This window comes from Gobio gobio, assembly GCF_949357685.1.
Source record: "Gobio gobio genome assembly, chromosome: 19".
In the NCBI taxonomy this organism is placed as follows: domain Eukaryota; kingdom Metazoa; phylum Chordata; class Actinopteri; order Cypriniformes; family Gobionidae; genus Gobio; species Gobio gobio.
The window spans coordinates 23,043,948-23,057,503 of record NC_137112.1 but is presented as its reverse complement, the minus strand read 5'-3'; the positions used below and the strand labels follow the sequence as shown (position 1 = coordinate 23,057,503).

General features: G+C 34.0%; 1 protein-coding gene across 1 annotated transcript in view; it reads left to right on the top strand.

The window, feature by feature from the left end:
* Nucleotides 1-2,640: 2,640 nt before the first annotated feature.
* efna2b (ephrin-A2b) overlaps nt 2,641-13,556 on the top strand; it is a 261,482-nt gene continuing 250,566 nt past the window's right edge. Inside the window, exon 1 of the mRNA XM_079845066.1 lies at nt 2,641-3,543. Within this exon, the coding sequence (XP_079701192.1) occupies nt 3,404-3,543 (140 nt within the window). The 5' untranslated portion in view covers nt 2,641-3,403. The remainder of the gene's footprint in view (nt 3,544-13,556) is intronic.

Genomic DNA, 13,556 nt, shown 5'->3' with positions numbered 1-13,556 from the left:
ATGTGATTTATTATATTCATTAATTAATTAATTATCTTTTTTTTTTTATTCCACTCTGAAAATAATAATTAAATAACTAATAATAAAGTGCCTGACTCTGAGCTAGTCTTAATACAAATATTTAAAAATAAATACCAAAAAAAAAACCATTTATTAAGGCCTATTAAAGTTAAAAAGACACTGCATAACAGAAATGACCCAGAAATGTATAATTACAAACTTAACAATAACAGCAAGACTAAGTGAGGAGTAACACCTTACATGAAGCAAAACTCCTGTGGTGTGTTTGTGTGTGTGTGTGTGTGTGTGTGTGTGTGTGTGTGTGTGTGTGTGTGTGTGTGTGTGTGTGTGTGTGTGTGTGTGTGTGTGTGTGTGAGAGAAAGTGTTTGTATATTTGTGTTTTCTCTCTCTCAGCTTACAAAGTGCTCAAGTAAAGCTTTTGCTGCCGTCCAGCAAAAGTACAGCTCCGTTTGAAGCTTTATTGGAAAGGTATGCTTGTTCCCTCAAGTATAGTTTTACACACATGGCGGTTGCTGGCGTGTGCAGCAGATCTTTCAGGAAAGAAAAAACAGATGTGGCCTCTTGTCTCAGTTAGCCACATCTCTCTTCAGGCCAATATACATTTCCAACTGACTGCTTTTAAGAAAGTGACCTATTACGCTGACAGATATATTTTTCAAACATTGTCCAGACATGTCAAAAGATTTCCACGAGGTAGTATAATTTGTTTGTGAACAGATTATTAGCAGCAGCGGTAACATTTCCTCTCAGATCATCTATTAGGGCTTTCAATGTTTGAATATGACCACTGACGGATCTAATGCAGCAGTGAAGGACGCAGATAAGAGAATGTCAGAATAAAACAAAGCCAAGTGAGCAGATCCAGCCAAAGGGGTCAACTCCAGTGAGTCACGCTGCCCTCTGCTGGCAAACATGTAATGTTAGGCTAAGTTAGAAGAAATAGCCTCCCTGCAGCACAAACTAGTGTGAATCACATTTCTTGTGAAAGTGTAAACAAACAATGTGAATAGGCTGGATAAATGTATCATTTATTTTCATGTAACGTGTCTTTGTTAATAAAAAATAAAATAAAGATACTTATACTTATTCAGAAAGCCAGTCGTTACATGGACGTGCTGTTTCATCAGGGAAGGTGAGATAACAATCTATTTTTTTGAATATTGTATTTTATAATAGACAAGCATGAATTTTTCTCTGCTATAGGCTATTTAGGTTTTTAGGCATCCATGTGTGTGCTGTGTCTCCACCTATAGCATCTGTATCCTGTTATGGGTATAATCATTTCACAATCCCCTCCACAAGTCATTAAGCACTCCATGCTCCATACATATATGCGAAACACTCCCTGAATCTTTAAAACATGAGCACCATTAATCTCTGTACCATCTTAAAAAGCAGAATTAAACTTTAATTTGTGTTTTTCTTTCCTGTGTGTCTGTTGAGCCCCCAGCCTACTCTACTTCTTAAATATTAATCAGTGCTGAATCACATATTGCGGAGTGAGTGACTGACCAACCAACACCCCCCCCCTCTCTTTCTCTCTCTCTGCACATCTGTCTCTAGCAGTTTTACACTAAACACAGCAACAAGCATCATCCCTCTCTCTGATCACATTTAACATGTAATCATGTAGGATCATCATCCTTTTTTTGTCCTGGACCTGTATTTCAATCAACCAATCTAGTTTTAGGCTTGCGCTGTTATCAACCTTCAATTTCCCTCCAATTTGTGTTATAGTTATTAGGGTTAGGGATAAGGACTATGTTTATTGGACAGGATTGTTGTTCCGAGATCATGTTTTACATTTGTGCCATAAAGAACTACAGCTCATATAGGGTACTTTCCAAATATGTGTTACATTTCTAAACAAAAGCAAACACGAGTAGGCCTAAAGAAAATGTGCAGGCAACTTTAAAGTCAAAGATTAAAAATACATTTTTACTAAAAAACAATTATTTTTAAGAATTTAAAATGAACTTGTTAATTAATATTTTTATATTCAAGGAAAAATGTAAAAAGTATGAATAAGCTTATTATTAATGTGGAAATATGGGACAGTCCCCAACTACCTGCATGATCCGTCGGTTGTTTATATTTATCAGTACATTTGGTTACACTTTATTTTAAGGTTTCATTACAGTGTAATTATATGTTAAGTACTGAGAAATATGAATTAACTACTATGTACTTACTATAGGGTTAGGGTAGGATTAGGGTTTGGTTGAGGGTTAGTTGCATGTAATTATTTAGCCTACTGTTATTACTATGGTAGCCTAAGTACATGTAACACACGTAACAAGGACACTGTTACCCTATATTTTACCAATACAAACAGATTTTAATAGCTGAAATTGGTCCCTGAATTTGTACAGTATCTGGTAAGCACAACTGGCATTTTGTTTTTATAAATTTACAAACAATTTTAGATTTATAGGCTAGTGCTCAGATTTGAAACAACTACATTTAAACATGTCATACACTTTTGCAATTATCATTCTTTATCTAACGCGGGCTGTAATTAAGTTTAATTTCATTTAATGGCCTTCTTAATGGGCAATACCTCCAAAGTTTCAGTGTGTAGGTCCAGGCGGTCCCTCTTCCCAAGCAGCTCCGCCCCGCAGTCGAGGACAGACAGCGAAGAGACTGAGACATGTGCTGAGAGAGAGAGAGACAGCGCGCTGTGGAGGCAGGACCGGTCGTCTTTAGGTAGGAAAGAGAGAAAATGTAATTTCACACTTGTGAGAGCGACGGTTTGTGAGGAGCAGCAAGTTGTTCGCGCGCAGATGCGACATTTAAAGCGTCACACCATCAACTTTGTGCGTGATGCGGCGTGTGTGGGTTCAGCATCGCGTCTGTGAGTGCGCCACGAGCCCGCAACCAAGATAACTTTCACACGGCAGTTCTACACTGAAGTGGTAGCCTACACTTTTTCTCTCTCATTGACTGGTGCTAAAGAAGACCGACTCGGTCAATTGGCTTCAGAGGAGACGCACGGACCAGGCGCATGTTTGGAGTACCAGCAGGATTTTAGAGCGTGCACGTTCGCCTGAATGGATGGTAACTATCTGGCCACTTTTTACGAGTCTGAAAAAAGTTTTTTAAAGCCACTGGAAGAAAGAATGGATGTGAAAAGCAAGCGGTATTATAGTTTGACAAGCAGTGCTTCTCTTTCACCCATCGTCATGGAAACATCTCAAGCTATGGAGGTCGAGATGCTGCATGGATGCTCCGCGATAAGTTCAATCACTGAGCTTTGACTTTACTTTTATTCCTTCGCAGAAGAATGTGATGCTTTTGAATAAGACTCTCACACACATGCTCGTTCTCCTTAAACGCATCTATTATTAACTGAGCTTGTATTGTCTCCTTGGTAATTGACATTATGGACAAGAACTCTATAGCGTATCAGATGGAGTTGACACTTTTCATGGTCGTCTTCTTATTTTGGGTCACCGTGTGCGCGGATGACAGTAAGATCATTTCAGACCGGTATGCTGTGTACTGGAACAGCACGAATCCCAGGTAAGAAACACCTCAGTACATCACAACTGAAAGGAGTGTGAGTCAAGTTTTAACTGCTATTGCAGTCATGGCTGACAGGTTTTACCAGAGTTCTTCAAAACTACAGTCAGGCCAGAGTGGTTTGGAACTTTTTCCTTATTATGTAATTTTTTTGTTTTTACCTTTTTATATAAATATATTTTAATATATATATATTACCTAATGTAAACCTATATTTAGATAAAAAATATACAATGGGTGACTCTTCAATTAGGGAAACTTTTCTGACCCTCTAGAAAAAAAAGCTTTTTACAAACAGTCATTATCCCAGTGTTAGTGTCCAACTTTTTATTTTGTGTGTTTAATGACTTTTCACTAATTTGAAATATAGAAATATTTGCAAATGCAACATTTAAAACATTTAAACACTATGTTGGCTCGTCTACTATCTTAGACATAATAAAATAAATTTTTACTTTGCACTTTTCCTAAGAATTAAAAGCACATTTTTAATATTCAATTTTGATATTTGTTTGTACAATTTGTAATTTTATTTCATATGTCAAAGATACAGTGCCACAATGCTGCTGTCATTACCATCATGTTGAACATTTCGAAAAACTCGTGTTTTCTTAAAAAAGTTATGTAAATAAAAAGGTGATATTTTTTCCGTTGTACAAATTCATTTGTGCTTTTAACTTTTCTCCAAAAACAAAACAAACTGAAAACATTACCGTCAGATGATTTTATTATCATGAAATCCACTCGAAGGTTGCTCAAGCCATATACTCAAATCATAAATGTAGAACATGTGATAAATATTTGAATATAGATTAAACACAATTACAGTTGTTGAAAAAGCCTCCAAAGAATCACAATATATATATATATATATATATATATATATATATATATATATATATATATATATATATATATATATATATATATATATATATATATATATATATATATATAAAATAAAATAAAAATATTTTTTATAATTTTCTTTGCTCTGTTCTAGTTACGTGAAGTCACTTAAATCAGTCCCAAACCTTAAAGGACACTCAAGAGTCTTCTATTTGAGTGTTTCATGTGCGATTTCACTCATAAAACCATCAAGATTTTAAAACTCACACAAAAAGGCCTCACTTGGGCACTGTTTTAACAACTTGTGTGTTCCATTTGAAAGTACTTATAGGGCTTCTCACAAAATCAGCCTCTCTATGAGCATATTGTAACTTTATGGCTTCATTTATTGCACGCTTACTGTTTAAAACTTGGTGTCTGTTATGAGTTACTGAAGGCTGTGTACTGTGTTACATTGTGTGTCGTTGGGGTGCAGGGTTGATAATCATCCAAAATATGCAAATAAATGCATAGTCTGATAGATTTTGAAGAGACTGTTATTTTGTTTTCTATTCTTTCTTCATGGATGGTCCTGAGGTGGGATCAGTACTGTAGACTTTTCGTTTCATGTCACCATATGGTTTAAATAGTCTAAGATGAAGCCCCCCTCTCCGAACACCCCAGCACCCCTCATCAGACTGCTCTCAAAGGCTGTTTTTTGGCAGAGGACAGAGCTTTGTGTAACCACACAGTTAAACTTATACATTACACGCCACAGTTTTAACCAATATAAGTAATTACTGAAAAGTCCACAGATGTTTCTTCTCATCAGTTCTGTGAAGAATGTATAATGTTTTTTTTTTTAGCTCTAGATTTTTAGTTTGTGCTTGTTGCTTTTTGACTTTTGTAAGAACATTTGTATTGAACTGTTTTTATGAAAAACAATAGCTTGGAAGGAAGTTAATAAGGAAAAAGAGAAGATCATTTTACTTGCGTATCTTAATTTTTTCCTGTTAATCTTAAAGGAAATAATGCAGTTTATACAGCACATAGATAAGCCTTTAAAACTTAAACTTTTTTTTGCATTATATATATATATAATAGTCCTCTCCCAAAAAACAAAAACAAATTCATTCTCAAATTTAAGTATTTAAAAAAAGTTTTCTGTTCCGTATTCCATGCGTCCATAAATTCCAATAATTAAATCTCTGATTACCGCAGATCTGGATAATTTTTTCTCTATTTTTCCACCTGTAAGTTGTGTGTGTTTGTGTCTGCTGTGCTATGTCAGAGCACTGAAATGTTTGTTCAGCTAAACTGAGATGGGTCTTCCCTCTGTGTGTGTGTGTGTGTGTGTGTCTGTGAGAGAGAGGGAGCTCAGGGAAAAGGCATCTCTATTATTAGGCTGCAGAGTTTTTAACCCATACTATTGATTTTACCGGTCAGCCTGTAGCTTTACGAGATGTATCAGTTCTTCCAGGTTGGGATTGTCAGAAACACAGAGCAGATAGGCATTGTAGCTCTATGGATTTGATTTGGTTGTTTGCAACCCTGGAAAACTGAAATTAGACATTGCGGGCTCATTGTAAGCTGTGGTTTTTTAGCACGACACCATAAAAGCGTGCAGTGCTGTCTGGTGTGGTTTGAGTCAGGCCTCGACTGTTTGAGTCTGTTGTGTGGCTCAATTAGAAGTGTGAGACTGAAATGACTTGTGTTAAATGACCCCAATCTGAACATAAATAAATACACTGAAATACATTTCTGCTCTGTATGAGTTAAGCCCTGAGGTGTCAATTTAACCCTTGTGGCTTTACGGTGAGGTCTACGAGGAGGCTGGGGACTTATAAAGAGCAGTTAGGGTGAAAAGTTAGTTTTCACGTAGGGGACACCATCATGCAGCACTTTCGGACCGTTTCAAAATAGAGCTGTTCAGGTCCGAAGAGTGATCTTTGTGATTTCAATTTTTGAGTGGAGCAGCTAAATAGTAACAGTGAATGCTTGGGTGTTTATAATTTAGTTTTTAAGCCATTCATATCTGTAGGGCTTTAGAAAGAAGACTTTAGAAAGAAGACTTTAGATTAATTTGTGAACAGCAGAGAACTACATGGCATGACCAATTATGGATGTTTTGCTAAGCGTTACAAAAATGTTTTATTTTTGTGTTTTGTCACTTTTAGTTTCGTTTTTTTTAATACATTTTTGAAAATATATATTTTAAAGTAAATAATTATTATTTAATAATAATAGTAATAATTTGTTATTATTATTATTATTATTATTAATAAATAATATTTCTTATTTTTGATTACTTAATGAAAGGATATATTTTAACTAGATTTATTTTCCTCCGTGCCGGTTAAATATGCAATTGTTTTTTTCATAACGAATCAAGATTGCAATTTTATAAGCGACTCATAAACACCCTGTTCTGAAATCCAAATGAGATTTTTTCTGATAACTATAATAAGAACCCATGGTTCTTGTAGGGAAACATTTCTTTGTATGGTTTTATTTTACTTTCTCACTTTTTGGCATAGTGTAATTGGTTCCTCAAGGTTATGAGGGATGTCTAGTGTCAGAGGACTTCTGTATGAGGGCAAGACACAGATATGAATGTCTGAATCCACATGGATTTTATTCTCTTAGGGTCATTAACCTCTATTGTGATTGGAATGCTTGAAATTAATGACTTCAAGCTTGACCTTGGATGCTCGTGTCAAATTTAAGCTCCTGTAGGTGGCATTGCACCACATTCTGCCCCAGTTTACGGATTTGTCCGCCATTTTGTGAACCCTCACATTTGCCTCTGGAATATGGTGCAAGACGAAGACAAAAAATGGAGTATGGGGTTAATTCAGCCATACATAGAACTTACCAGAAATAGTTTTTTCCATTTTTATTTCATTTTATTTCTAATTACTACATTTTGAGGTTTATCACCTAGGGCAGCATTTTGAAACTATTAGTATATTATTGACCATAATAATTTAGTTACCATTTTCATAATTATCTAGCTTAGTGTTGAAAAAATGTATGTGCTAAATGTACTTACATTTTGTTTTGTAGTGACAAATTGTTATGGTAAAGTTTTTCAGACGTGTTCTTGAATTAGTTTGCTCAAAAAAGTGTGCTGAATCTATTTTATCTCACTAGTCATATACATATATACCCAGTGCCCAATTTATTGTGCCTAACATTAATTGATTTTTCTGTTTTAAGCAGCACTTAGAGTTCAGTCAGCTTTCACCTTTGTTTGTGCGTTTTTTCCGTATGTGTGTTTATAATTAATTTCTGGCAGCTGGAGGGTGGCAATTTACAGTCTACTTTCATCCAGACAGAAATACCTCAAATCTCACAATGCATGACCGAGTGTTTCTTTTGCTAGGACTGTGACCTGCCGTCCTGAGGGTTGAGGGAACAATTTTGCCTCTTTGTAGGAAAACACTTTGAGAGAAAACCCATTCCAACAACCAAATTGCCGTCCATCCCGTGACTTATTGCAACTTTAGCATGAGATCGCCATTTTGTTCGGTGGTTTAATCAAATTAACTTATCCATTAAAGTGTATAAATATAATCATTGTTTTTTCCCAACGACCCTCGTCCATTAATACGCAGTTACTATAGTGAGGGAAAGCACTTAAACTGACAGCGCTCCGGGCACAGTGAATTCGTTAGTTTGGAAATCAGATTACAGTGGGAATGGCAGTCAGCTGTGTCCACTTGCTAAAACAACAGTGGATCTTTTAAGATGGGTGCATGGAGTCACGCAGCCTCATTGGTGCTATGAGATTACGGGCTACTTCTGTTGGGGAACTGTAGGAAGAAATTCAGTTACTGAGGTCTATAGGTCAGCGGTTGTTATAGCTATAATGCTTCCATTCTGTTAGTGCTGTTTACCGCTGGACTTCAGATTCATCTGCTAATGATTATCAATGACAGAATGTTTCATGAGACCTTTTTTCCCTAAATACATGGACCAAAAAGGGAATTGAGCCCTTGTCGGCAGTGAATAATGCAAATGGTCTAGCGCCATATTGCATCAAAAGGCTCCAACATGTAATTAAAGATTAAAGTCGCCGCGTGGTTTCTACAAAAAAAACGACTATGAAAGAGAAATTTTGTAATCAGTAATCTAGGTTCAAAGTTTCGTTAAATAAAATGACTCAATGACTCGAGCTTCATCTGTGTATTCCATTTTCAGCATTAATCAAAGTTACATTACCGCAGGTTGGTAATAATATATCAGTCACTGAATGGTGGAATAGGTTGTGCTTCTCTAAATTTGTATTGCAGGAGTAACATAACCCTCTCCGCCATTATCTGCACTGTCCTGCCCCCCACCCTGCGACAAAATGACGGCTTATACCTGAACATTTGCACAGATGTGACGATTGTTTCAAACAACTCAAAACACATCAGTGCACAAGAAAGACAAAATTCACAGATGGTGTTCATTAATACATGTTTGTATTTTAAAGCTGGAGTTATTTATAGTTTACATGTTTACGCCAGATTTAGGTGCACAATTACCTGTATTGTTATAAATTATATTTATATTTTTAAACTGTAATTTAGTATCTTTAATAGTTTTGTTGTAATGTTTATTCATTTTTTTCGCCTGTTTTCACAAATTTGAAATCACTCTGTTAAGATCGTCAAAAATGTTTTATAGAAAGCAAGCCGCAGCCAAAATGCTTTCTGTGCAGGGCCAGGCGCCATGACAGTTCATTTTCACGCTTGTTCTCTGCGGTGGACAAACCAGAATTCATTCCCAGGACCTTACAGGGCACCTTATGACCCCTGCATCCTCACCTCTTTGTGTGGCAGTTTATTTTTGTCTGTTTTTATACCCAGCAACAGCCCCAATCACTACGTCACCCTACCTTCTGTATTACTCATACATTTTAATGCCTGACCCACATTCACGGAGCACATTGGCAGTCACGTGCATCCAGGGAGCTCAAACTTGGTTTGAGGTAGGTGCTTGTTCATGGGTGGATCTTTCCCCCGATGGAAGAGAAAACGGATGATTTCAAAGCAGTATTGCATGCTGGCTTTGGTTTAAATAACAAATCTGAGGACTAGGTGTTTGTTTCAATATCTTCTTGTCGTGCTTTTATCCAGGTGCTATTGGGTTCTCGGTCAAGTTAGCTCATTTAGTTTACAGTATTTATGAGACACAGAGTGCCAGAAAGCCCTCCCTTAGATGGGATTGTTTTTAAGCGAAGTGAGATGCTCTCTTTAGCACAATCCCTACTCTTTCTTTTTTGTATTGTGGATGAGCTTTTAAATGGCTTTTCCAAATGAACTTTTAAATAAAAATTGTTTTTTTTATATTTAAAAAAATATATATTAATCACGCTGATTTCATGTTTGTGATTTATATATATATATATACACACACACACACACACACACATACATATATATATATATATATATATATATATATATACACATATATATATACTGTGATATATATATATATACACATATATATATACTGTGATATATATATATATATATATATATATATATATATATATATATATATATATATATATATATATACATATATATATACTGTGATATATATATATATACACATATATATATACTGTGATATATATATATATATATATATATATATATATATATATATATATATATATATATATATATATATATATATATATATATATATATATATATATATATATATATATATATATATATACATATATATATACTGTGATATATATATATATATATATATATATATATATATATATATATATATATATATATATATATATATATATATATATATATATATATATATATATATAATCTCACAGTTCTTGAAAAGCTAATTTAAAGCACCAGGCATCGCTCATTAAACAAACTGTGCTGTCTTAATTCAGCTGGAACTGTAGTTCTGTTGACCCACATGCAGTCGGCTCATTATGTCCATCCACAAACTCCTAATTTCTCTCCTTGAGTGAGTTTGGAAATACGCTCTCTGCTAAGAAAGGGAGGGTAATTTTATGTCTCAAAACTAATTTGTGAAATGTTTGTACAGACAATTTTTACGGATGTCTTCTATTTTATAACGCTTACCTGAAATACCTGATATTATTCATCGGTGCTATGACTGAAAATTAAAATCATGCACTATAAGCATTATATAGGAGTAGAAAGAGAATTATGGTAAAATATTTATCAGTACAATGTAAATGGGCAGTGCCGAATTTTTTTTTTTTACTTGTGTATTCAGTATTAACATGGTCAAAGTACAGTGCACTTCCTGAGAAAAATAAAGATACAATAATTTGTCAAACGATTCTCAAAAACACGTTACATGGATTTTGCTTCATAAATTTATAAGGTGTCATTAGATTATCATAATGTGTATTCAGTCTGTATAGAGCAGTGCCGTCTTCTGTACTATTCTGTGCCTTTTCCAAATTATTATTTAGATTTTAGATTTTTTTGATAATGTTAAACTTTTTACTTTTCCGCACTAATGAGTAATTAAGTATTACCACAGTAATAATTGGCAAAACGATTGTGCTCATCACTATAAAAAAAAACAATTGGAACCGCAAATGCTGCAATGAAATGTAACAAAAAGGTATTTATAAAATATTATTTTATTTTGTGTGGAATGCATGTGAGTTTAATCTGAACTAATGCGGATCTGTGCCGAATCCTTAATTATATTTCACATTGTGAATATATATTTTTGAATATAAATATTCACATTTATGGAGAGATATTTTATCTCTACAATGTGTTTCGTATAATTATATTTTATATACATTAAAATAATGGACAAGATCATTTCACATGAAATTGTCCACTTACAAAATGGCTCATATAGATATATATTGTGACGCGAAAAAAATATTTTTGAATATTTTACTAAATGATAAATATCATTGTTAAATTAAAGTTTTGGCAAAATTCAGAATGTGTCTCAACTGTGTAACATTTGAGTAATTACATTTTCAAAAAAAATATGGTTCCTGATGCTGGAGCCACCAGTTTTATTTGACTTGTATTTGATCTGAAAAACATTTTATTTTGTCTGTTTTGCATGTGACTCCATCTCCCTGTAGCCGAATTAGTGCTGATGTGTTTAGTTGATTCACCTGTTTTCACTTTGCAAATGTCTTCTTTTCATCAATGGGGTGTAAATCCACTGAACACATGGTTCTGTCTTTAAGTGAGAGGGAGGAGCTGCCCACACATCTCAGTAGGCCTCGACCTTCAAATAACTCGACATTTCTAAAGGAAAAGAATAGGAAAGCATGTGAGAAGTGGAACATTGCCTCCTTAGTCATCTGGGAGTTTTCTCTCTTGAACTGCAGATACGTCAAACCTGTCATTCTTGCAGAACCAGAGAAAAGCCCTCTTATGCAGGGTAGGTGTTGGCAGAGCAGGGACTTGGGTTTGGGACCAATCCATGAGGGAAAATGGCCGACCCTTACCCTAAATACCTGCTGTACGCCCACTGCCAGGGTTAGTTGGACAGTTTTTAAATGCATATCTGTATCACCTCACGCTTGCTCTCCATGCAATGCAAACCATGCGGTTTGATGAACTGAACTGGCATCTGCTGGCTTAGACGCACTGTAGCTATGCTTACCACTGACAGATCTTGCTCAGCATTTACTCAGAAAAGCTGAATTTAGCAATAATTCTAAAAATAACTTTAATTTGAGCAATGACATGTTTGCTATAAATTAATAGCATAAATGTTAAATAGACAGTTAAAATCCAATATGTGACCCTGGACCACAAAACCCATCATAAGTTGCACAGGTATATTTGTGGCAATAGCCAACATTAGGGTCAAAATTATCAAAAATTATTATTAATAATAATACAATTATTATTATTATTTTTCTTTTATGCCAAAAATCATTAGGATATTAAGTAAAGATCATGTTCCATGAAGATATTTTGTAAATTTCCTACCGTAAATATATATAAAAAATTATTATTAGTAGTAATATGCATTGCTAATGACTTCATTTGGACAACTTTATAGGCGATTTTCTCAATATTTAGATTTTTTTGCACCATCAGATTCCAGATTTTCAAATAGTTGTATCTCAGCTAAATATTGTCCTATCCTAACAAACCATACATCAATGGAAAGCTTATTTGTTTATTTGTTCAGTTCAGTTATTCAGTATTTATTCATGTATAAAAATAAAAAAAAATTACCCTTATGACTGGTTTTGTGGTCCTGGGTCACATATTTATTCAGCAAATAGACTTGTGAATCACAAAATAAATAAAACATCATAAATAATAGTCACTGTTGGTCTGAATCTTTTATTTCACAAAATTAATATTTATAATATTATTAGATGCAGTGTAACACTGCATATTGTTTAATGTCAAATGTAAAAGACTGTCAATAATGTCAATAACTGTATGCGTTGTTGACTGTACATATATATTTATGGAGATATTATTATATTATTCGGGTTTAATCCTTTTTTAAGGTGATTTATGATTGATTGATTTCATTATAGTCAGAATTAAGACATTCCAACATATTATACCTGTGTATCGTAGTATTTTTGTAATGTAATGTGTTTGTGTGGTTGCAATTTACCTTTTTTCACATTAAGTACAGATATGCAGCTCAAAAATAATTGATATTTGTTTATATTATTTCAAAATGTATAGTGCTTTTCGTTTAGTTTTTGCTACTCAAGAGGCAGAATAATTTCAGAAGTTGCTTTTAGTGCAAACTGTTGTTTTCTCATAGCCTTTGTCAGGAGCTGGAGTGGACAAGAAGGTCGGTTTCTGAACCACTTTTTCACCCCCAGCACAAAGACAATCAAGCCTCTGACCGAAAACCCCCTAAAAAACTGTGGAATTTTAGAAGTCCTCTGATGACAGGGTTCTGCGAGACTGTGGTAGAGATCTGCAGAAAGAATTTATCATTAATGACAAAACTATGGAATAACTCTGAGTTTATTTGCCAACCACCAGTTTACAAGTTATTGTGCAGAATGGCTCTATAGTTTGTCATGCTTTTTCCTCCACCAGAATATATATATATATATATATATATATATATATATATATATATATATATATATATATATATATATATATATATATATATATATATATATATATATATATATATATATATAT